At 43.7% G+C, this 26,084-nt stretch overlaps 1 protein-coding gene and 1 long non-coding RNA gene across 2 annotated transcripts in view; one reads left to right on the forward strand and one right to left on the reverse strand.

Annotated features, from left to right (window-relative positions):
• TTC7A (tetratricopeptide repeat domain 7A) overlaps nt 1–26,084 on the reverse strand; it is a 180,273-nt gene that overhangs the window by 37,278 nt on the left and 116,911 nt on the right. The window contains exons 16-19 of the mRNA XM_081903881.1: nt 19,477–19,593; nt 15,280–15,377; nt 12,227–12,361; nt 326–528 (exon numbers count right to left, since the gene is read on the reverse strand). Coding sequence (XP_081760007.1) covers nt 326–528; nt 12,227–12,361; nt 15,280–15,377; nt 19,477–19,593 — 553 coding nt within the window. The remainder of the gene's footprint in view (nt 1–325; nt 529–12,226; nt 12,362–15,279; nt 15,378–19,476; nt 19,594–26,084) is intronic.
• LOC309366048 lies at nt 14,187–16,062 on the forward strand. The gene is made up of 3 exons (XR_014166441.1): nt 14,187–14,359; nt 15,283–15,452; nt 15,885–16,062. It is a non-coding gene; the product is annotated as an uncharacterized lncRNA (long non-coding RNA).

Below are 26,084 nucleotides of genomic sequence, written 5' to 3' on the forward strand. Positions count from 1 at the left end.
ATTATTATTATTATTATTATTATTATTATTATTATTACATTCCCAGCGTCAAACATTTAGGGCAGGAGTGTTCAGCAACAGATACGGCAAGGGTGTTTGCTGTTGGTAACCATCTCACCTGGATCTCACCCTTCACAACACACTCCATTTGCACAGAGCATAAGGATGCTGAGAATTCCAAATAAACATCGAATCACAGCTAAAGGACCCTGCATTCCCTTACTATAACTATGGTACTGTGTCTCCCCAGATCCCATTCCTCCACCCTGACGACGCCAGTAGGACACCCTCATTCTATGACAAGAACACAAAGCTGCATGCTCACCAGGCAGTTCATGATTTCCACTCCGTTTGGGTTCACAGTCAGTGCCTCATCATACAGTTGCTTAGCCTCCTCCAAGCTGCTGTTCATCTCCGCCAGCCTCCCCCGCATGTACAGCACACTGTGAGATGTAGGGAAGAGACTGGCTGCCTCCTGGATACAGAAGCTTGCTTCTTTGAGGTGATGCTGCTCCATGAAGAGTTCGGCTACAAAACAAAAACGGAACAAGGCAAAGCGGTGCATTTAAATGGGTGTCCCCTGGCATCCTCCTGGAGAGCTGAAACATTGACAATGCTGGTTAAGGACAAGACGTTAGCCTCGTGAGAAGCGACCCCGCTTATGACGTGTCGATTTTGAAAATGTGTGCTTCCTGGCATTTGTGTATTTTACGGACTCATGAACCATAGCTTGCTCACCGGCCACACAATCAGTCTCCTGGTTTGGTTCATAAATGAGAAGAAAACTGGATATTTAAGAAGCATGTAATAAACCTGCTGGATTTGCTGCTTCTGGGTTTTGTTTTGGGTTTTTTTACAGCTTTGTTGTGGTTTGGTGCAGCCCTTAGTTTAGCTGCCCCCCCAATTAAGTAAGGGAATCTCTTTTTCTTTTGTTCTCAGGCATGGGTCTTCCCCCAGTTACCTGGGAAATAACAGTAATTTCTTAAGTGCCTCAAAGAAAACAAAGCACTGTTAAAAGGTAGAATTAGCACCGACAACATCCCACCTGCAGATTTACACCTTAAACAAACTGATATGTGAGGAAAAAGAAGGGAGTGGGTAATAGAAGACGGTGGAAAAAGAGAGAGAGTGCCTAAGAGCATAAGAAAAGCAGCTACCGGATAAGGCCAAAGACCAGGCACCCCCAAACTTTGGGACTACAAATCCCATGTTCCCTAGCTAACAGGACCAGTGGTCAGGGATGATGGGAATTGTAGTTCCAAAACATCTGGAGGGCCAAATTTGCCTGGCCTACTGTCTCCCATGGTGCAGGCAGAAAACAGTCATTGTGTAAACTACAGCAAATAAGAGGGAGAACCCTGTTTCGTTGGAGATGAGCTTAGGTATCTAGGCCTGAAAAGCAAACGCTTTGCCACTGAGCTATAAGCCTTGCTCTAATGGTCGGGTTGAAGAAGCTACAGAACCTATTTTGCGAATGGAATGCAGCGTCAATGTGAAAGCAAGTTCTCACGCACACTGCTACAGAGCAGGGAAGTGCACGATTATCACAAAGTTTGAAAGAAGCAGGCTCTGCAAAATGGGTGGTATTCGCTATTAATACTTTGAACTTTTCACAGGCTCATAGTCCTGACAATTCAGTAAAATGGATCGCTGTCAAATCTGGAGGCAGGCAGTTAAGCTCTCATCCCCAACAAGGAAATATCTGTAACATCAATACACTTGTGCACAAACACTACCAAGACAGATCAGCTGAATTCTGACTGACATGCTCAGAAGCTTATTTTACATTCTGAGGTGGTGAAGAGCTTTTGGCTCCTTCTCCCCCTGAATTGTTTCCATTCAATATGGCTATTATGAGAACCTTGTGATTTTAAGTAAACTAGTGTCTGAAGTTGCTTGCTTTCCTTTTCCCTCCTCATCGGTTTAACCTTTTGTGCCATGCCTTTTAGATTGTAAGCCTGAGGTGGAGGGACTGCCTTGCCTTGTTTGTTATCAACCTCATATAAGCCATTCTGGGAGCCTTTTTATAGCTGAAGAACAGCTTTAAAATGCTTTAGATTAATAAACTTTCCCTGAGCTTTGCTGAAAAAAGTTTTGTTTAGCTGGGTATCGAGAAAACCAGCACACCAGAGACGACAGTTATAAGTTATTTTAAAAGCATTAACAGAGTCTATTAATATTCATGACTATTTTAACTCACGTGCACACAGAACAGAGAGATATCCATTTGAAAAAAGGAAAAAATGGACTAATAAAAATGAGGACGTTCGACTGTTTACTTTGCTCAACAAGAAGTAATTGTTCTGTTACTTTTTCACAATGAGAAATATTGAATGAGAATACTAATGCAACCCACTGACATTATCAATCGATTTTTGTTAATGTAAACACTAAGATTTATTATGCCCTACGTGCAAATGTTATTAAGTCTTCACAAAACCTTCAGAAAACATATGTTTTGTTTTTATTGAGCCATCTCACTAAAATTGAAATATTTGACACTGAAAGAAATGCAGTAATTCTTGTTTATGGCTATGGGGAAATACATTTTTTTAAACAAAAATAATTATGATTATTCCATTGCCTGGCAGATCTACTTTTAGGTAGCAGATAGAATGCTAATGCATGAATTGGACGCCATTCGTATTGCCGCTGTATTAGTAACAAGAGACAGAACAAAAAAAGTATTTTACATTCCTAAGAATAGGATATGATAAACATTTGTCTGGGAGTAAGTCCTATTGAACTCAGTGTGGCTGACTTTTGAGCAGACCTGAGGAGGACTGTACTGAAGTGTTGCCTTAAACTAGGGGAAAGGTGCAGGCCTTTGACGAATTTCTTCGTGTGTGGGGCGGCCAATTAAGAGCACACCCTTTTCCTCAGGCTATTCTGCACCTATGGCGTTTCTGCAATATGAAATGGAAAAAGAAATTATTTAAATAAACAATGAGATAGATGGCTTTTCCTTCCAAGTTCACCAGTAAGAAGAGCCAGGGCATGGGGACCTAAGGTTGCTTATTTTAATTTGAAGGCTTATACCCCACCTCTCAATCAAATGGTTCCCAAGACAGTTGATAAGCAGTCGGGAAGAACACCAACCATACCCCATGCCCCCAAAGCCACCCCACCCCAAACCCCTTAGTTCTTTGACGGATGGGTGGGAACATGAGTTTACTGACCTCCCACTCTCTAGTCCAAGGGCAACTGGTACTTGAAGTCTACCTTTTCTGGCAGGGATGGGGAAGCAAACTCCTAGCAGCTGCTCCTTCTCTGGCCAGAGGGGGGGGCTAGGCTGGTCTTCCCTTTGTCATGATGTTCTGAGCAGCCAGGGGTTGAGGTCCCCAGTGGTCCTTGGTCGCCTGGCCAATGGCTAATGGCAGGCACCAGAGCTTGCTTTCAGTTCAGCGGTCTTAAAGTACCCCTGACCATTAGGTCCACTCTGGGGTTGGGGCGCTCATCTTGCTTTATTGGCCGAGGGAGCCGGCGTACAGCTTCCAGGTCATGTGGCCAGCATGATTAAGCCACTTCTGGAGAACCAGAGCAGCGCATGGAAACGCTATTTAGCTTCCTGCCAGAGCGGTACCTATTTATCTACTTGCACTTTGACGTGCTTTTGAACTGCTAGGTTGGCAGGAGCAGGGACGGAGCAACAGGAGCTCACCCCGGCGCGGGGATTCAAACCGCCGACCTTCTGATCGGCAAGTCCTAGGCTCTGTGGTTTAACCCACAGCACCACCCGTGTCCCTTATTCAGCAGTCTTAGGGAACTGACAAAAGCTAAGAATTACAGCCAGGGACCAGAGGCTCATAAAAGCCTGAAGTGCCAATAAGAATTACCATTCAGGTGACGTCTCAGCCTAAACAGAAGATGCCTCTGGTTCTTTTTGGTGAATTCACTTATTGGGAGCCCATGGTTTATATAAGTGGGCCCAGGATATTTTTGTCAGCACCGGAAAAGCTCTAAGGTGAAGTACCTTAGGTCTGAAGCTGAATGTGGCCCTCCAATCCTCTCTCTCTAGCCCTCAAAACTCTCCTCAGGCTGCACTCCTCACTGGCCCTTCTTTGCGCCCCAAGTGTTTTCGTCTGGCTGGAATGTGTTCCTTAACTCTTGATAACGCCTCTTGCTTCTCTGGGTAGAGGATAAAGAGAGATGTGGGCTTGAGAAAAAGCACCCGAAAGAGCACTGGGAAGTAACATGTGCACTTTCTCTGGTTGCCTTTAGGGCAACTGGCCAGGCTTGAAATCCCCATTGCAGGCTTGAAATCCCTTCTTTTGCAAGCAATGCCACTGTTACCTTATTTTCAGCTCTAGCCCTCTGACTCTTCTCAGCCGTGCAATGCGTGAGCCAATCGGCCTCCCAAATGTTATTAGATATTGTCAAAGAACACCAGGAGTCTTCGCATGGGGTGCACATCACAACAACCACTAGCGGCAGAATCTTTTTTTTATTAAAGCCCTAAATCTTGGTGTACTTGCTCATGCTTGCCATGCTCTGAGAGGATGTAATCTTACCTCTAGGTACATGAAAACAACAGGCTGTGCTTCTTGTAGAACGAAGTAAGAGAGGAAACTCAAAACTATTTTGAATAAACAACATTACATTTGCTAGTGATGCTAGGAAGTAACAGAAGGCTGATCCATACAGCTTTTGAAGGAGCGTCTCCAGCCCCCTTGTTCTACCCAGACACTGAGGTCCAGCTACAAGGGACTTCTGGTGGTTCCCTCCCTGCGAGAAGCCAAGTTACAGCGAACCAGGCAGAGGGCCTTCTCGGTAGTGGCACCCGCCCTGTGGAACACCCTCCCACCAGATGTCAAAGAGAACAACAACTACCAGGCTTTTAGAAGACATCTGAAGGCAGCCCTGTTAAGGGGAGCTTTTAATGTCTGATGCATTACTGTATTTTAATATTTTGTTGGAAGCCGCCCAGAGTGGCTGGGGTATAAATAACAAATTATTATTATTATTATTATTATTATTATTATTATTATTATTATTATTATTATTTGCAATGCAGAAAAGAGACCACATGTTTTCACTTGGTGTCAACCATTTTGGAAGTATGGGAGTCATCAGGGGCAAGCTGGGCTTTTACTTGTCCTGGCTAGCAACATTCAGGTCCATTGCCGGCTGGGGTAGTTGGTGCTTTTACTTGGTGAACACACAATGTGATTATCTCAAACCTAATGCTTATTAAAATAACAATAATCAGGGCTGTATTCAAGTATGTTTGAGTAGACCCACTGAAAAGAACAGATCTTGTTTCCTCCTTCTCTGGAGGGGTTCAAGTCACAAGAAAGGAGATTCCGACTTAGAGCTCAGCAAACACCCACAGGGTGGGATATTTAAGACTCCAAAGGAACGTCATCCCTTCCAAGGCCAAAATAAAGCATGGCCACAGCTCTGGACCACAACATTTCTCTTGCCCCTTTTCAGCAGGGGTGGGGAAAACCTCAGGCCCAGGAATCAAAAGTGACCCTCTGTGCATTTGTATCTGTCCCTTGACCACCTCCCGTCACCAGTCCTGCTTCCTATTCTCGTTTAGTTCTTTAGCCAGACAAGGATCTGTCCTTGAATTGCAATCTTGCTTCTCGCTCACTGCAAATGGTGTGTGTGTATGAGTAGAGACCTGATTTTTGTGTGAGTGGAATGTTGCTGTGGCGATCACAAAGGGTCCCCGGATGTTTAAAAGTCTATTGATCCCTGTGCCACCACTGTGCTCGTTTCCCCGCTGCCACCAAGCCGTTACTCTTGGGTAAAACACTTAGTCCAGACAGTTGTTAAAATTGAACCAAATAAACAAGTTTATTTTATAAGCATTAACAAGTTTATGGTTTCTCAGATAATATTCCTGTCAGTTTCTTAACTTTAATTTCTTTACCGGCCTATACCTTCCTAAATACCTTCTGACTGATTATCTCAACGGTTTGACTGACTCCTCTTAACAAATTCTCTCACTCTCTCACATCAGACTAGCCCAGCCCACAGACTTATCCTCTCTATCTCTTCTCTAACTCCAGACTGACTTCTCACCCACCCTAACTCTAACTCTAACTCCTCCCCTTGGGTTCCCATTGGTTAGTCATTTTACAATTAGTTAACCCTTTCCTTTTGAACCCAGTGTGATGTCACACACCTAGGAGGGCAAACGCCACAGTCGCCTGCTAAGAGTCACATGCAGACACTTGGTGCGAAGGGTCAGTGCATCTGGTTGTTCACCAGAAGGTTGCTGGTTCGAACCCAACCAGGGATGGCTGTGGGCAGGATTCCTGGATTGCAGGAGGGCTTCTAGATGACCCTCAGGGTCCCTTCTGGTTGGTGGTAAAGCATAGTTGCTTTCCAAGCATTTCCAACTCTGCAATTCTACAATTCTATGCATTGCCCCACCCACTTTGGACTTTGGCTCCACCCACCGCACCGGCATGTGGCTCTGGAAGGTTGGGTGTGAGGGAATGGGGCCCTGTAGCTGAAAAGGGTTTCCCGTCCCCTGCTTTCCAGAGAGGTGTTTAAACACCTGGAGAACCCTGAGCGTGAAAACCAGTGGGCTTAATTCACATGCATAAATGCTAGGCGCACACGCGCTGAAGTATCTTGCGGAGTTGGGAGCTAAATGAGGATAGCAGGAGGAATATTGCATAAGGGCATTACCATATTCGTCAATCTGTTAGCAACCAACAATATAATTCCACTTGCAAAAAAGGAAAGAAAAATGATTGGGGGGAGGATGGGAAGAAGGGGGATGGAGAGAGAGCTAAGCAGCCCTTTCCAGCCTTTCGACTGCTATGAATTTGTGGGGGGCCTATCAATCCTCTTCATTTAAACATTTAAAGACCCAAAAAACCAAAGCCAGAAGTGTAACAAGAATGACAAGGCAGCAAGGCTAATTGAAGGCCCAGCCCATGTACTTGCTAGGAGAATGATAATCCTTAAAGGATGGCATGGGAGGCTTCATTTGCACAACGTTGATTTTGTGTGTGTGGAAAAGTAGATTGGCAACTTGGCTACTTTGAATTAAGAACAAATCAAGAGACGGAATCTTTCTGACAGAAGGAGAGGGGAAGGGGCGGCTGGGTTAGAGAGCTGAGCAGAGAAAGGATGCACATCTAGCCAACAAGGAAGAAAAATGATATGACAAAGGGAGATTGTTTTGGCTTGCAATAAACCTGTGCTTCCAAGAAATTTAATTGTATGCTCCTATTAGTCATTCATTCTGCTTACTGCTGAACCAGAAGCACTTCTAATCTATGGAACTAATTTACAGAGCGCCTAGTAGAAATCAGATTGGAAGAACGACAAACTGTTTGAATCAGGCTTGTAAATCTCTGCTGGTCGGATGACATGGGATGAGAAAATGTCACCTCCAGGCCAACCATACAAGGAGACTGCATACATGATATATATTGGAAGGAGGGTTTGATTTCTTTTTCTTCCACGTGTCAGAAATACCATCAGTAGTTATGTGCGGGAAAGCAAGATTCATTGCAAAAAATTATTAGCTAGCCATTTATTTTGTGGGGGCTTAATGCTGTTTTGAAGAAGGTGCCATACCTATTAGGCCCCCAAACTCCTCCCGGATGGTAACACCTAAGATAATGATCTCAATCCAAGACAATTTGCCCTGTAGGTCTCATGACCTCTTTCTGAGGAGGAGGAGGAAGAGAAGGAGGAGGAGATGATCTCCATAGATCTCCTGGAGAAGCACTATGAGAATTGCTAAATCCCAAGCTTGGCAACATAGAAAGAGCCCTTTCCAAATGTCAAGAACATTCCTGGGTTCAGAAGTGGGTATCCTTAAAGCAGCTTTCCCCTACCTGGTGACCTCCATATATTTAGACTCCAACTCCCATCAGCCACAGCCAGCTTGGCCAATGGCCAGGGATGGTGGGAGTTGTAGTCCAACAACATCTGGAGGGTACCAGATTGGGGGAATAAAAGGTTTGATCGCTGCTTCACCTCCATTTCCTGAGAACAGTAGCAAACGCTCCATAGATTGCCTGCCCTCTGCAGAAGACATGCAAAGCTATTGCTTGACTTGTATTGCTTCTGACAGCCTTTTGTTGCTGGACAAACCATGTCAACTTGCCACTGATGCACAATAAAAAGGAGCAGAGCTTATTGCTGGCTCATGTAAAATGCCAACTGCTCTGTACCTCTGGACGCTTTCCAAACTTGATGTCAAGAATCATTCTCCCCAGCACTGCATAGGCAGAAACAATTGTGATTCTTGTCCCCAAAAGTCAAATGTTTTTTTAAAAAGTGGATTTCTGCAGAATGAACCACCTGAGACCAAAGGCCTCCAGTCCTCTAGGAGCCACTGCAGGTAGTTAGCCTTGGGGGGAAGAGGGATAGAGTTGGTTGCTGAATTTATCCTGTTCCATGAGTACTTGAGTCTTGTGTGGGAAGCAGGTAGAATCTGGCAAAATAAAGGCTCATCCAGGTAGACAAAGCCAAACTACAATAGCCAAGGCCAGATCAAGTAGGCAAAGTCCAGGCAAGGTAGGCAAAGTCAAGTCACACCGAAGCAGGGGACGTCCAGTCAGAAGCTTGCTTACACAGATGACAGACAAAAATAGGACTCTGGATAGCTCCAAGCGAGCTGGCTGAAGCTCTTTCCTTTTAAGGTAGCTATAAGAAGATGTTGTTCCAGTAGAAACGAAAGCCAACAGAGGCCTTATGGAGGCTGGCAAAAATGGCTGGTGGGGTAAGCTCTGCCTCCCTGGAAGAGCAGGCCGGGCTGTAGAGCTCCTCGGCTAATGTTGCAGTCCTGAACTTCTGTGAGGTTGGAGAGATGGGAGGCACTGAAGGAGACTCATCCTCTTAGTTAAAGGATGGAGGCAGGGCCATGTCTTCTAACCAGGAAGTTCTCAAACAGGAGACCTCTGGTTTTCCTTTTCAGGAAACAGCCTGAGACTCATCATCATCAGAGTCCCCCACCAGCCACTGCAAGGTCTCAGAAATTCATGGCAGAGTTTATGCAGAAAATGTACTTTTCTTCTACCAGCTAGGTTGTGAAAGCAAACCGGCAAGCGTTGAACCTTCGGAGATTCAAGGGCCCTCCAACACCCAGGACTGATTGGAAGCACTTCCTTCTCTCTAAGATGGCTGAACTAGTTTGCTTCTCCTTAGATCCCTACCAAGGAAGCTTCTAGGTGTCCCCTTGCTGTTTGCATACAGATCGTGTTTTTATTGGGTCTTTTCCAAGACACTTCCTCCCTCGACTACAGTGCTTGAATTAGGAGGGGGCAGGGAAGGTAGGTGAGGACTAAATGGAATCCACAGTTCTCACCACTCATTCTTCCCAGTTTTTGCCACACCGTGTCCTTTCGTAGCCTTCTAAAAGAAGATCCTTAGGAAGCAAATAAGCAGACTAGGCATCATTTGCTCCCACCCCTGTAACCCAAGCACCGAACACAGGTGGCTATGGATAGGTAGCCTAATTCAACAAGACAGTGCAAAGTTACAAAACAGACTGCCCTACTCAGGTGAATTAGCAGAGAGACATGATGGAGAGACCAAATTATGGAGGCCAAATTATGGTCCCTGTGGCCTTCTTAAACAGCTAAGGAGGTGAACCTAAAACATATTTCTCCCCCCGTTGTCATCTAAGATTTTAAGAAAAGCCCTGCCATATCACACAGAGGACCTATCTAATCTGGGATCCTGTGGCCAGAATATTATAGGAAGAGCACAAGCAGGGCTTGAGTGCTGTTGTTTCACAGAAGCTGGCGACATTCAGAGGCATGCTGCCTTTGACCCAGGAGGAAGAATTTAGCCATCATGACTAGAAGCTAAGATAGCCACATCCTCCATGAATTTAGCTACCCCATTGAAATCAGCCCTGAGTGCTCACTGGAAGGACAGATCGTGAAGCTGAGGCTCCAATACTTTGGCCACCTCATGAGAAGAGAAGACTCCCTGGAAAAGACCCTGATGTTGGGAAAGATGGAGGCCACAAGGAGAAGGGGACGACAGAGGATGAGATGGTTGGACAGTGTTCTCGAAGCTACCAGCATGAGTTTGACCAAACTGTGGGAGGCAGTGGAAGACAGGAGTGCCTGGCGTATTCTGGTCCATGGGGTCATGAAGAGTCGGACATGACTAAATGACTAAACAACAACAACAACATTGTAAACCATCTAAGGTGGCATCTGTAATCCCTGCGAACTGAAGGCTGCCCACCCGCAGCTCTAGCAGAAAGGAGGCTTAGGTGATTCAGAAAACCGTCTGCTGTGTTTGTGCTCAGAGTTGGGTTACTGGCACCACATTGGGCTCCTTGGTCATGGCAAAGCCATTTCATAGGGAAGGGAGCTGTAACTGTAAGCAAAGGTGATTGACTGGTTGTAGAGCAGCATGTCTGTCTGGAAGTGGGAAGGAGGCCCAGCAGCGACTGACCCACACGCTGACCGGTATTCCCTAGAGAAGCAGCGGAGTCTGCCAGTGCAGTTGTGGGCAACCTGGAGACAAACATTCCAGCCCCTGACTTTGTAAAGTTCGCCGACTGCCGATATAACCCCACCTTTGCTCCTAATCTGAAATCTAGGCTCACACTAATCTGTCCATCACAAATAAAATAAACAAATACATTTAAAATGCTCCTACTGTACACACAACATGGTTAGAACAGATGTTTTCCATCAGCTCGCTGTGCTATGACTACCCTCCATTCCAACTGCAGTGCACACTGGTGGTGTATTCATGCCAATATTTCTTTAAGGGCAAATATCTAATTTTCTCCCAGGGGATCGGAAATGGTTTGCTCAGTTTTGCTGGAGAATTCGAAGGGAGAATGCAGAGGTATTTCAGTCCTCCCTTTGCCTCGGCGCTGTGAAAGACTGCGAAATGGTCTACCTGGCGAGGTCTGCAAGGCTCCACACGGAGGGCATTCGGCCAAGCCAGGGATCGAATTACTGGAGCAAAGTCTTCTGCGAGTGGCCATATTTGGTAAAGCATGGGCTTAGCTCAGAGAGAACCAGCAGTGGAAGCGGACTGGGGCATTGCAGTCAAGTGAAAAGGCTTAAAATAATACAGTATTACAAGCAGAAGGAATAGGGGTCAGCTTAGGAAACGAGGCTTATGGGCTGGGAAAAGAAAGTTTTGATATGCAAAGAGTTGCAGCAGCTCTCAGCCAATAGCCAACGAAATTCTGGGGGGAAAAGATTGCCAAATACTTCACACTCTCCTAAGGTCCCTGTTTACTAGGAATGACCCTTGTTTTCTGGTACTTATCCCTGTAAATTGTCCCCATTCTGCCCTTTTGCATTGAGACTAATAGGTTGTAATGCCTTTGGGGAGGGACTGTGCGGTTTTCTTAATTTTTGTACAGTCCCTAAAAAACAGAGGTGCTTTATAATAACTAATAACAGAGTGGGGTGAACACTGGAATAGAAAGCATTCGTAGAGTTGGAATGGAATGAACCAGAGTTGAAAAAGGTCTTAAGCTTAATCCATTCAGAGCAGGAAGTTCAAAGGTAAGATTACTTTCAAGAGATGGCAGCTTAGTCCCTGTTTGAAGATGTGAGGGAGAGCCCACTCTCCCACGGCTAGGCAATTGGTTCCATCCTTGAATTGCTCTTACTGTTAAGAAGCCTTTTAAATGGGGTGTGTGTGGAGGGGTATTCTTTTTGTTTGTTACTATGTTATGTACTTTTGTGTTTTTATATTGGAAACTGCCCTGTGATCCTCAGATGAAGGGTGGTATAGAAATCAATAATAATACAGTGGTACCTCGGGTTAAGTACTTAATTCGTTCCGGAGGTCCGTTCTTAACCTGAAGCACCACTTAGGTAATGGAGTCTCCTACTGCCACTGCGCCGCCAGAGCACAATTTCTGTTCTCATCCTGAAGCAAAGTTCTTAACCTGAAGCACTATTTCTGGGTTAGCGGAGTCTGTAACCTGAAGTGTATGTAACCCGAGGTACCACTGTGATAATAATAGTAATATTAATATTAATAATAATAATAATAATAATAATAATAATAATAATAATAATATAAACAACCATTTTTTTTGCCATAAAGGGCTGTCACCAGCTAAAAACAAACCTGATACATTGCACCAGAGGGTTTTTTTCCAGCAGGAACTCACTGGAACTCAGTTCTGGCACCTCTCAGGTGGCCGCCATTGCAATTGTAAGAGAACAAGGGAGGTGTTCATAGTGAGTTCTGGCACCTCTTTATCTAGAAAAACAGCACTGTATGGAACCGTCTTAAAAAGAATAAGCAGACTTACCAGCCTGCAACCAAATCTGTTCCAGAGTCGTCCACAGCTGCATAGGCCCTTGTTTTAAGGCTGTGCTGTGCATGGTGACTTCAGACATGGCCTGCTCCAGCCGCGAGGCTGCAATGGAAGACGCTCGCTGGGAGCCTGAAAACAAACAAACAAATACACTCACAAAACATTGATCTAGTTATCCAATCAAAATATTGTTCTTTAGCTAATGGAGGTGGGGAGTGATCTCCTTTCTCCATTCCTGATGTAAACCAAGGGTGAAAATATGTATATTAGGCAGCTTCCCAGAAGAGTCCAGAGCTGTGTTTGTCTTAAAGCAGGCATGGCCAAACTTGGCCCTCCAGATGTTTTGGGACTACAACTCCCATCATCCTTAGCCAACAGGACCAGTGGTGAGGGATAATGGGAGTTGTAGTCCCAAAACACCTGGAGGGTCAAGTTTGGCCATACCTGTCTTAAATAAATTAAATCTGTGAACCAGAAGTTGGATTCTGCCGCTTGTATATATTGATTTAAACTTCTGTACATTTGCACAACACTTGGCATATTTTCTCCACTTCGTTCAGCTATTTTTTCATATTTTATTTTGGCTTTGATTGTTGTGAGGGAAAACATGGGACTATGCTTCCGAGCAGCCATAAATGTTATACAGCAGCTGAACAAGCTTTTGAGATTTCAAGCAGGCAGATTTCAAGAACAGCTTCACAACTCTGAGAACTGGAAACTAACTAGCTCAGCAGATTAGCAGGCTGAATTCCTGGCATTTCCAGTAAAATGCCAGTTAATTTCCAGAGAAATGGGTAAGGGAGCATGGCTGGGAAAGAAACAAGGCTGAGACCCAGGACGGTTACCAACCGGCAGAGGAGACAGTAGTAAGCTAGGACGAAAAATGGTCAGGAACTCAGTACAAAGCTTATATATTTTTCAGAAGCTAGGTTGTGTGCCCGGTGCCAAAATGCTATATTCTGATGCAACTTCAGCATACAAAGCAAATGGTATAAAATGATATAGAGAACTAGACCCTGTATTTGTTTGTGTGTGTTTTTAAGAAAAAAAATTGTTATAATTGGACAGAACTTTAGATCTCACTGAAGGGCTACTGCTCAAACAGATAACATTATGTCCTGCAGGCAGCCAAGAAAAGCTGACTTCACACAGTGATCAGAAAATAGATTTTATTTAAACATGTTTCCAACCATATTCACAGGTAACACTGTGGTGTCCTTTAGATGCTCCTACATGGCTGGGGTTTGTTTAAACAACCCAGACACATAGATGGGGCTGATTCTGTGGAAGAAATACCTACAGCTGGTCCCAACTGATGCAGCCGAATCATTTAAAAGCTCTTTCGGAAGGACAGGAGCTGTTCACGAAGACACGTTCCTATGTAGCTAAGGCTTTCTGAAAGAACAGCTAGCTATATGAATGCTGCTCTTAAAAGAAAATACAAATTTAAAAAGCCTGCCATCCGGACGCTCAGTGTCAGGATCTCCCGGGAGTAGAACCAGTAACCATCTGATTCAAAGACTTGTACCCAACATGGTGAGCTACCAGGGCTACACAATGAATGGTTTCCTAGGGGCTTAAGTGTTCCTAGGTTCTGGAATGTCTCTGCCTGCCTAGGCCAGCCATTGGCTCCCCTTGACCTGGAAGAACAATAAAAGCTTCCAGGTCGGGTTGGAACTTTGCCAAGGCAACAACAGACCTCCCTGTGCCTTCCCTTGGTGCCCAATTACATCCCAGCCATTACATGCAAGCTGTTTGGTGACCTGTATATATTAAGCGGGCATCTATTTTTGATTTTGACATCCCATGCCCTTTTAAAATGAGTTGGGGAGGAGGGGATTATTAGGTTGTTCTTGTTTTTATTTTTAATATATATTTTGTCTTTTTATATTGTGATTTTATGTTGTAAACCACCCTGAGACCCATGGGTATAGGAAGGTATACACATTTAATAAATAATAATAATAACTTTTGTGTATTCCATTGCTGTACGTGGGACTAGGCTTACCCCTTGGCTGTTGGGAAGCCTCTTCGGGATTTTAAGAGTTCATGTATTGTGTTCATTGATGGGTTTAGGGAGAGAGCATGTCTACTGACACCTGGATCCCAAGCCTGCAAGGCTTTAAGGTAGGCACAAGCCTCGGTTGTGTATACCTGAAGGAGTGTCTCCACCCTCATCATTTAGCCCCAGATACTGAGGTCCAGCTCCAAGGGCCTTCTGGCAGTTCCCTCACTGTGAGAAGCGAAACTACAGAGAACCAGGCAGAGGGAGTTCTTGCTAGTGGCGCCTGATCTGTGGAATGCCCACCTGTCAGGTGTCAAGGAAATAAGCAACTATTTGGCTTATATAAGACATCTGAAGGCAGCCCTGTTCAAGGAAGTTTTTAATGGTTGATGTTTTATTGCATTTTTAGTATTTTGTTGGGAGCCGACCAGAGTGGCTGGGGCAACCCATCAGATAGGTAGCATATAAATATAAATATAATAGTTGTTGTTGTTGTTGTTGTTATCACCCACCCCCAACAGAATCAGACTGGAAATTCGCCATGATGAGCATTGAAACTTATGTAGAGATGCAACAGGCAACCTCCTCTGTGGGCGGTTGCTTTGCTTGCTCACAGAAATCTTTGATTACCGTATTTTTTGCTCTATAAGACTCACTTTTTCCCTCCTAAAAAGGAAGGGGAAATGTATGTGCGTCTTATGGAGCGAATGCAGGCTGTGCGGCTATCCCAGAAGCCAGAACAGCGAGAGGGATCGCTGCTTTCGCTGCATAGCGATCCCTCTTGCTGTTATGGCTTCTGGGATTCAGAATATTTTTTTCCTTGTTTTCCTCCTCCAAAAACTAGGTGCATCTTATGATTTGGTGCGTCTTACAGAGCAAAAAATACGGTATTTAGTGAATGTATCCCTCACGTCACACTCATGGGAATAAACAGCCTACTGCCAGGAAACCACTTCACAAATCCTGGATAGGAAGTCTACCTTCAGGAGAATGTCTGCGCTGGGTTCGGGCTGCCAGACATTTTCTGCTTTGTTTCTCTTACCAGAGTCGGTGTCGTGGGCATCAGGGAGAGTGAGATACATGCTGTTGTGTTTCTTGATTGTCGGCGCCTCGGCCAGGCTGCTTTCCTTCTCCAGATCGCTGCAAGGGAATGACAACGGCCACAAGGTGACGGATGGTTGTTTATGGGAAGCGCAGGAGGAACAGGCCTACCAAGTGAGCATCATATCTCATCCAATTGCCACCAGCTCTGAAAGTTGAAAACATCTGTGCCTATGTGATAGCGGCTGTCAGAATGCACCGTGTTGGGGGGAAAATTTCTGTCGAAGAGATGGGAATTGGTTGTGTCACACAAGCAACGCCCCTGCGAGGCATTCTGACAGAGCAAGCTAGCAAGGCGATGTGGAGACGCTGCTGCTGGTGATGGACGCAGCACTGGGCAATTTGGCACATTTCAGTCAAGCATAGTTTAGCCCCTCCGAAAATGCGGCTTGCCTCTCCTTTTCCTCATTGCGTAAGAGTGGAGATCTCTGTTTACCTGGCTCTAAATAATAATAATAATAATAATAATAATAATAATAATAATAATAATATCTGGGGCACGGCTTGACTAACATAATTAACCTATTTTCGAAGGAGTTGTTTTAGGCAGCACGTTGATAGGTTTAGAGAGAAATGAGCCACATTTATCTATTTCCGGAACAGTAAGTTTCATGACGGCGTGCATCCATGTTTTTTTCCTTCGATGTTGCAGCTATCTTTTATATCTTGTTAATAACTTTTTCTTTTTTTCTGTGGCTTACATATTCTCATTTCGAGGACTGTTGTTGTTATCACCCTCTTATTTCTGTAACACTATTCATAGGATAAAGAATTACCTTTTTTTAAATAAAAAGAGACATATTTATTTATTTATTTATTTATTCCCCTCTTTTCTATGATATTTCTGTTCGAAACAGCTTGCTGAAATAGATGAATGGATTTTTTGAGGCTGCCCATCATGGCGAGAGACTGCCTCGCCTGAAATTTCCATCTTTTCCATGAAGAAAAAGAAGAAGAAGAGGAAGAAAAGGACATTAATTTAAATGGGGAGGGGGAGAGGAACATACTGCCATCAAAGAAATGTCAAAATTGTTTCCCCTTTTATTTTTTAAAAAAGAAGGAAATCACCAAGAATTTGAAATCATCAACTAAAACAGTAACACACACACACACACACACACACACACACACACACACATTTCAGGCTGCAATCCTAACCCCCACTTACCTGTTAGCTTTTGGAAAGAGGCAGAATGGTTGCATTGACATGTCAAAGCCCTGGCACCTCCTTCACAAAGCCTTCTGGAAGCTTCTGCTCAGCTTAGGGAAGGAGGCGCGATGCTCATGTGCACGACGTCAGAACGTCACACACATGACATCGACCTCCCCCCATGCCCCTCGCAAGCTAGTGGCTCTGACTGTTCCCCTGTAAAAATATTTCACTGCACACCGGCCACCCCTGGGTGGGCTCAAGCCACCAACCTTCTGGTTAACAGCCAGGTGCATTATGCTTCTAAAGAGACAACAGAAAGGGAATCATATCTGCTTCCTACTGGAGAAGATTCCAGAGCGCAGGAGCCTCCAAAAGAAAAGGCCTTGATCTGTATGGAGCTCTTAACCCCTACACCACACTGGCTCTCTATATCTGTGTGACAACCCTGTGAGGTAGGATAGGCTGATTAACAGTGGATGGCCCAAGGTCACCCAGTGGGGATTTGAACCCTGGTCTTCCAGGGCCTACTTCAACCTAGCTTGTCTAGTAACTGGCAGCCCACGCTGTTGCCTTCAGATAAGTGGCATGTATGAGAATGCCGGCTCAAACCTGTCAACAGCACGGGTGGCAGCCTTTTGCGCTAATTGAAGTTTCTGGAGCATCTTCAAGGGCAGTTATGAACTTAAGAGTTTGTAACTGTAACCTGATCTGCAAATCACCAAGCAGGAACTAACGGCAGGGGCCAAAACTCGCTGTCTATGCACAAGTTGGTTCTGCGGAAACACTTTCAGGTGGTGTAAATATAGGGCTGGAAATTGAAATTATAGCAGCAATCAAGTTTTACTTCATTTCTTAAAGAAAAATTCTGTGTAAAAAATAATAATAATAAATGACCACATAGAAGGAGAAAAGCAGCAGCAGTTGCTGCCTGGGCATCAAGGAAAACCTGTGGCAGAGCTGGTCTCTAGGCACACTTGCAAGAAGTCTTGGCATCACTACCTGGCTACAGCTTACCTGGGGTATCATAGAATTATAGAGCTGAAAGGGATCAAAAGGGTCATCTAGTCCAACTCCCTGCAATGCAGGAATCTTTCACCCAACATGAGGACTGAACCCATGACCTTGAGATTAAGAGGCTCATGCTGTACCAACGGCGGTGGGTTCTCTTCCAGGGCCAATTTATGTGGGTTTGTGTGATGGCGGTGGTGGAATTTGGCAAGCAATCTGGCCCAGTTGGGAATGACTTCAGATTAGCTCTAATCCAGCCTTTCTCAACCTGTGGGTCCCCAGATGTTGTTGAACTGCAACTCCCGTCACCCCTAGCTAGCAAGGCCAGAGCTCAGGGATGATGGGAGTTGTAGTCCAACAACCTCCGGGGACCCACAAGTTGAGAACCACTGCGTGATAGTCTAATCTGTTATTTTGCCTGATTTGAAATCCAGCAACAGGTACAGTGTAGCCCTGAACAACAATTGTGGGCAACAATTTGTGGGCTGAGCTGTAATATTGTGTGTGTGTGTGTGTGTGAGAGAGAGAGAGAGAGAGAGAGAGAGAGATGTGATGGAAGGACAGTCCCACTTCCCAGCAGTGGGGCTGGTGATCCTGTTCAGATCTAGGATCCCATACTTGCCAGTCTACAAACAAGACAACGGTTATTATTTAGAAGGCTGTGGTTCTTATAAACCCGACTGGTTGGTTACATGACACTGCCTCCTCCTTTCCAAGTGGTATAAAGTAACACCAGTTCATATACTTGCTGCCAGATGCTTAATAGTTTCTACAAATTTCAGGTCTCTTAGTCATGCACATATATATAGAGTAATCCCGGACCCAAGTGTGTGCAGAATTGCAACCTCATGTGCTTAACTCTTGCCGCTGTTGTTCTTTATATCCTTTCTCATTTTTGGAGGAACATGAAACACCAAAGATGAACTTCAAAAATCTAGAAGCATTGCTCTCCCTCAGGCAGCCTTGCAAATAAGTTCAGAAAAATTACTAGCCTACAGTAAAGTTTATTAGCCAGCTTGCCCACACATAGCTATGTTAATCATGTGAGGCCTTAAAAGGGTGGGCGCTGTAAGGATCCTCGCTGCAGGATAACAGTTGGAGTCAAGGTCAACTCCAGGTTCTTAAGAATCTCTGGACAAGATCCACCCACTCTGTGACCTGTTTTTCATGTCATGATAAGCCAAACCATGGTTTAGTGCAAATGAGCAAATACGTGAGCTTTGGCGAAAAGATCACGACTGCTTTGCTCGTCCTCTGGCCCTGCTGTTGTTACGTTGCAGTAAGCTAAGTCACAGTTTGGCTTAGTGTTACATCCGAACTTATGGTTTATCTCCGGGTGAGCCGCATCCTATAGCCAAGGTTAGTTTCATGGTTTGACTGGGGGAGGTAAACCACAAACCCAGGTTCAGACATAACAGTTAGTCAAACCCTGGTTTAGCTTACAGCTGCATGACAGTATGAGGACCGGAGGAGGAGCAAAGCACCATCTTTTCTTCAGGAGCATGCACATTGGCTTGTTCATACTTCAACATATCATTACAAAGACAGTTAATGCCTAGTTCTCTCTAAAGTGGGAAGCCTGGGTTACGGCTGTGCCACTTCAGATGGCAGGTGAGGGGGTTACATGATGTGATGGTTCTCCACACAGTAAGAACCCACAGAAAACCATCATATCAAGGAGAAGAGTGCAACCTAACCTTTCAAACAGTATTGAATTTTTTTTAAAAAAATAATAATTTAACCATACATAAAGTGTTTACTTCCAAGACAAACACATGCACAGATGTTAGGTCTTGCATGTAGTCATCCACATGGCATCAAAATAAACTTGGAAAAACTTTTACGTTACAGGTTAAGCTCACACCCAGAGGGTATACTTCAATCAATAAAAGCAATAAGATAATTTATCCATAGTAGTATAGATGAGGCAACATCAGAGAGAACAAAAAGCAACTCCAATTAGAGGCAAACTCTTACCTGAGCTGTGAAACATTATGAAGCATCTGCCACTGGTGCAACATTTGCCGACAGGTAACTAAAGCTTCTTCTGGGCCCTTGTGGATCAATTCCAGTTTCACTTTGGTGAAGAGTAAACTGCAAGAAGGGCAGGGAGAAAGGGAAGAAAATTACGATTTCATTTTACAGGCACGTCTTTTATCAAGGGAAGCATTTCCACTTATGAATGGATGGAGCTTAGGGCCTTGCCACCATGCCAGATTTAGCAATGAATCTCCAGGTTTTCCGCTAGATCATATATGCTAATAGTGAACTTGGGTGAACTTGTAGCCAAAATGGACCCACTGAGAAGCGAGAGGGATGGATCAGAACAAGACAGAAGGGGAACTGTAATGCTCTGGTACAGTGATGGCCAAACTTGGCCCTCCAGCTGTTTTGGGACTACAATTCCCATCATCCCTGACCACTGGTCCTGTTAGCTAGGGATGATGGGAGTTGTAGTCCCAAAACAGCTGGAGGGCTAAGTTTGGCCATCTCTGCTCTAGGAGATACTAAATGTCTGAGAGGGATGGCAACAAAAAACTGTTGGTGGTGGAATGGAATAGGACAAGGCAGGGTCAACTAGGAGAACTCCCGTTGTAACATTTTGTTGCTGGTCCTACTTGATTTCTAGGTAATTTCACTGTCACCAAACACTCTAATTTCTCTCTCTCTCTCTCTCTCTCTCTCTCTCTCTCTTTGCACTCTAGTACTGCAAACAAAACAGCTCCTCCAAATGGGTAGAAGAGTGTGAAGTTATACAGTGGACGTTCGGGTTGCAAATGTGATCCGTGCGGGATGCATGTTCGCAACCCGCAGCAGCGCATCTGCGCACGCGCAGGTTGCAATTCGGCACTTCTGCGCATGCACGACCGCCGAAACCCGTAAGTAACCCGGTCCGGTACTTCCGGGTTTCGTGGTCCATAACCTGAAAAAAAGCAACCTGAAGTGCTGTAACCCAAGGTACGGCTGTACTTAAATGAAAAAGGCTCCAGGATTATCAGGAACAAGTTTAAAGTCAAAGTATTGGTGCAAACCAGACCCCTCACTCCCTTAGGCTTGCCACCCATTCTTTAATTCAAAGAACAGTAATACAACATTTTAATATATTTTTTAAAAAGCTACTCATTGAAATAAGCAATGGGCTGCAATCCAAAACCCATCAGGGACGGTGGTCCCAGCATCACTCCATTGGTGAAGACCACCAGCTGAATATGTGGCCAGATGGAACGGCTGCCGGCAGAATCCCTTCCAGCATTAGCCAGCAGAGAGCCCTGGAACACTCTGCCCCAAAGTAGAGAACTTAAAAAGAATGTTTATCTCAGCTCCTCAAAGGTTAGTGGAATGTCACTATCATTCCTCAAAGATGCCAGAGTTTCCAGATGACTGTTTACTTTGCAAGCTGCAAATGAGGTTGCAGTTCAACCTGCCAAGCAGGAATGCCAAATGCACAACATGGAAACAGACACACACATCCCTTCACCAGGCACACAGGGTAAGTTGTGATTCGGAGAGTTCACACATAATATATATATATATGCATACGATCAATTCCCACGTCTTTTTCGCCAGGTTTTTTCAAAGTAGAACCCTGGCATGGGTGACTTATTCATTACAGTCCTCTTTAGGCATTATGAAAAGGGGAAAGTAAATACACGAGGAAGTGTGCTAGTCTCAACCCTCTCCATCATTATTTCCAGTGCCTTGCAACTCATGGAAGGTGACTTTCCATGGGAGGCAGCCTTCCTCATAATCTGTGCCACAATCCTATCAACATTACCATTCACTATCCTTTACAAAGTTCCATATATATATATATATATATATATATATATATATATATATATGACATCTCATAAATAAATTTACATAAACAATACATTACATTAGAATACAATACATACAATAAATACAACACATACTTTACCAGCATACATAACCAACATAGATACCCCATAAGTATTGACTTCCAACTCCTCTCATTGTGTTATTTTACAATTTTAATAGTTTAAACGCATTTCATTTTGCTATTCTGATTTCCCATTTTTCCATGCTAGTTTTGTTTTACATTTCCTCTATTTTCTAGAGTCATTCTATATCTGTCAGGAGATTTACCCATAGCTGTCAACTTTTCCTTTTTTTTAAGGGAAATTCCCTTATTCTGAATTGGATTCCTCACAAGAAAAGGGAAAAGCTGACAGCTATGGATTTACCTTTTCTATATATTTAGATATATTTCTTGAGATATTCCTTAAAAATTAGCTATTCCTTATTAACTTTTTGAGTAGTGTTTCCTCTTATTCTCCCTGTTAACTTTGCACAGTGTATTCAATCATTTTTGCTAACCAGTCTGTTTTGGTGGGGATGTTGTTACTTTTCTAATTATTGGCTATTATAATCCTTGCCGCTGTGGTTGCATACATAAATAACAGTCTAAAAGTTTTCTTGTTTTCTTTGGACATAATGCCAAGTAGGAAGGCTTTAGGGTTTTTTATGAAAGAGAATTTGAACATTTTTAAAAGTTCGTTATAAATGGTATCCCAGAATTCTCTTACCCATTTACACTCCCACCGCATGTGTATAAATGTGCCTACCCCATTTTTACATCTCCAACATATATCAGTACTATTCTTATACATTTTAGCCAACTTTCCCTTCAGATTGTATAAATCTTTTGCCTTTACAAAGTTCCTAATATGTGCTGTGTGTTGTAAAGAACTTGGTAGTCACATCACATCCACTACAGATGAACAGCACCCAAGATACAGGCACACCTAGGAAACGCAGATATCCTCCATCATCTTGTTCTGTTCTATCTGCTCTTATTTCTTGGCATAACTAACAAGTCCTATATTCATCTTCCGCATTTGATGGGTGGGGAGAGGAAAGGTAGTGGCTGGTGCTGCCTTTTATGACCATTAGGTTATCCCTTGTCGAAGGGAAACTCCCCACCGGAGTAGAAATCATATATCGAACAAATGGAAAACTCTTCAATCCGAGCAGGCTAAAAGCAAAGAGTAAGGTTACTGTAACTTCCATCACAGAGCTTCAGTATGCTGATGACAATGTAGTGTGCGCACGCTCAGAGGATGACCTCCAAACCATCCTAAATATCTTTGCAGAAGCTTGTAAAAAGCCTGGCCTATCACTCAACATCCAAAAAACCAAAGTGCTGCACCAACAACTACAAAAAAAACCCCTCTGCAGCATCACAAATCCAACTCAACGGTGTAATGTTGGAAAATGTCGATCACTTCTCCTACCTAGGCAGTTATCTTTCCACAAGGGCCAACATTGATGCCAAAATCCAGCATCGCCTGAGATCTACGAATGCGGCTTTCTCCCAATTGAAGTGCAGAGTGTTTGAGGACTGGGACATTCGCAGGGAAACCAAAATGCTTGTTTACAAAGCTATTGTACTACCAACCTCACTATATGCTTGTGAAACATGGACCACTTATAAACGCCATCTCCAACTCCTTGAAAGATTCCACCAACGGTGTCTCCGAAAAATTTTGCACATCACTTGGGAAGAAAGGCGAACTACTATCAGTGTAGAGGAAGAAGCAAAGATCACCAGTGTTGAAGCAATGATTCTTCAACATCAACTTTGTTGGACTGGTCATGTTGTGCAGATGCCTGATGATTGCCTTCCAAAGCAACTACTCTATTCCGAACTTAAAAATGGAAAGCGTAATGCTGGTGGTCAGCAAAAGAGGTTTAAAGACTGTCTAAAGGCAAATCTTTAAAAATGTAGTATAAACACTGACAAGTGGAAAACACTGGCCTGCGAGCGCTCCAGTTGGAGAACTGCCTTTACCAAAGGTGTCATGGGGTTTGAAGACACTCAAACTCAGGACACAAGGAAGAATTGTGCTAAGAGGAAGGCATGCTTGACAAATCCACACCGTGATCAACTCCCACCCAGAAATCTATGTCCCCACTGTGGAAGGACGTGTGGATCCAGAATTAGCCTCCATAGTCACTTAAAACTGTGTTTATGGAAGACAATCTTACTCGGCTACGAGTGATCGCCAAAGAAGAAGAACCCTTGCCTCTGCCACTAGCACAATGCAACATCGACACAAAGCTTTAACAAGAGCATTAAATTTTAAGCCAAGTAAAAGATACTGTTCTAGCTGCTGCATTCCAAATCTCTTTCGCTGCCCACAGTTGCAGCGGTTATAGCAAGAACTAGAGTTGAGCACTAAGCGCCACTGAAAAGGAAAGGCGACAGAGTTGTGCTTAAAATGTCATGCATTTGAAACATAGACAGCCCTGTCAGATTGCATTTGCTTACCTGAAAGATTGCTTCTTCCCACCCATGGCCTCCCATGACAGCACCATTCCATAGGAATAATGAAATTGTCACTCAGCAGTGGAAGATTGGTTGAATTTTCGAGACTGAACATTTGCGAGAAATGGATCTCTCCAGCTAGCTACACTGATTGTTCAGACATGCATGTACAATGTTGACACACGTTTTAATTTGGTTTTCAGATTATCATCAATTCTAATTATCTGGTGGATATTTTAAATAGTTGTTTTAACTGCTGTTTTTGGCAGATAATTTTATTTACCCTTTTTGCAAACCGCTTTGAGGTTGGATTACAATCAAGCGGCGCATGCAATCTTGTGAAATGCAGAAATAACCTCCGAGCACTTTTACAAGGCTAGGCATGCATGGACTCCCAAGGCATTTATTGATCAGAAAATACATTTTATTTAATAATGGCTTGTTTAAAAGTTCACAAGTGACTCTGTACACGTATTTAAAATTAAGAGCTGCCACTTGACTAGAGTTTGGATTATCTGAGGGTTTTGAATGTCCCCTACCCTGCGTCCCCCAAGTCCACTTCTGTAGTACCATGTGAATAATTCAGGTTGCCCTGAAGGAGATCTCAGTGTTATTTTATAGATATGGGTGTGCAGAGCATATATTACAGAGAAGTGAAGCTGGAAGGTAGAATAATATTTCTCTGTTAGAGATTTCCCTAGTACCGCTCCAGGTTTCCTCTGCGCATTGCCTTGTATTTGTGTGAATAATAATACCCTCCCTCTGTCCCCGTCCTCCTCCTTCTGCCTTATCTGGCTTTATGCCACTAAAGAGAACTTCTGGGCAAAGCGTTAACTCTGTCAACTAGCATGACTCAGTCTTAACGGCCGGCTTAATTTCCACATGGCCTTTTAACTATGAGTGGTACCATTAAAGTGTTGAGGTGGATTTATCAAAGCTAAACACACACATGTATATTTAATAACTGTATATATATTATAGGTTTCATGGAGGAAAATAATTTGGAGAGGTGGGGGTTGAGCGTCCATAAAGTATTGGTATTTCTCGTGTCCATAAAAGTACTGGTCAGGGAATATATTTTCTGTTTTTGTTCTCTAACATAAGATAGTCACTTACTATTAGGGCTGCCAAATGTCCAGGAATTGCTCAGAAAAATGACGCCTGGGTGGATTTTTCCTGAATCGGCAAAATGTCTGAGAAAACCCAGACATATGGCAGCCCTAATAGTAAGTGCTATTGGGCTATTTTTACAAAATAAGAATAAAGAAAGCGGAACAGCTTTTGACCACAAAGAAAGAAAGAAAAAAGCTCAACAACAACATCCGGATTTTCACTTTGGGGAATATGGCAACCCTACTTACTATGTTGTATTGGTTTCTAGATCAACCTGGGACATTTAGGCTAGAAAAACTTCCAGACTTAAAATGAATCCCTGGCTTCTTCTTTTTTACTGGTTCATTATTCAGTATAAAGGAGGAAACGGTATTTGAGAGGCTACTGGACAAGATGATGGGAATGTGATGAGCATGTCAAGAACATAAATGGCCTTCCCTAATAATATGCTCTCCAAGTGTTTTGGGCTCCAATTCACATAAGCTGCAGTGAATATAGGTAATAGTCAGGGATGGTGGGAGATTGTAGCCCGAAATATCAAGAAGGGACCAGGTTGGAGGAGGCTGGTATGTGGTTATGAGTGAAAAAAAGACAGTCACGGAACCAAGAAATTACACAAAACAAAAGAATTGCCATGAAAATCCCTGAAACGAGACGTAATCGACTACAGAATTAAATTAAATAACAAAAATAAAAAAATTAAGGAAAAAATAACCTAGAATTAAACCTAGAGAAACCAGTAGGAGAACACTTCAATCCCCCAGGACATTCTATACAAGATCTCAAAGTAGCTGTTTTACTACAAAGGAATTTCAGAAATAGACTGGAAAGAGAAGCTGCTGAATTGCAACTTATTACCAAACTTAAAACCATGGAGAGACCTGGTCTGAACAAAGACATTGGATTCTTATCTCATTATACATGACAAAGCCATTTTTCACCTTCTCACCCCTTGCTTTTTCCTGTAAGACCTATTGCAGTCGTTAAGAGTCGTCAACAGGCTCATCACAGCTATCTGCCAATCACCCATTCCCACCACCCTTCTGAGTAATACCCCTCCCCACCTTCTCACTATATAGAAGGGTCTGGTAACTTCTGTTTCAGTGTATCTGAAGAAGTGTGCATGCACACGAAAGCTCATACCAAGAACTAACTTAGTTGGTCTTTAAGGTGCTACTGG

This window comes from Podarcis melisellensis (assembly GCF_964234715.1).
Source record: "Podarcis melisellensis genome assembly, chromosome: 3".
In the NCBI taxonomy this organism is placed as follows: Eukaryota; Metazoa; Chordata; class Lepidosauria; order Squamata; family Lacertidae; genus Podarcis; species Podarcis melisellensis.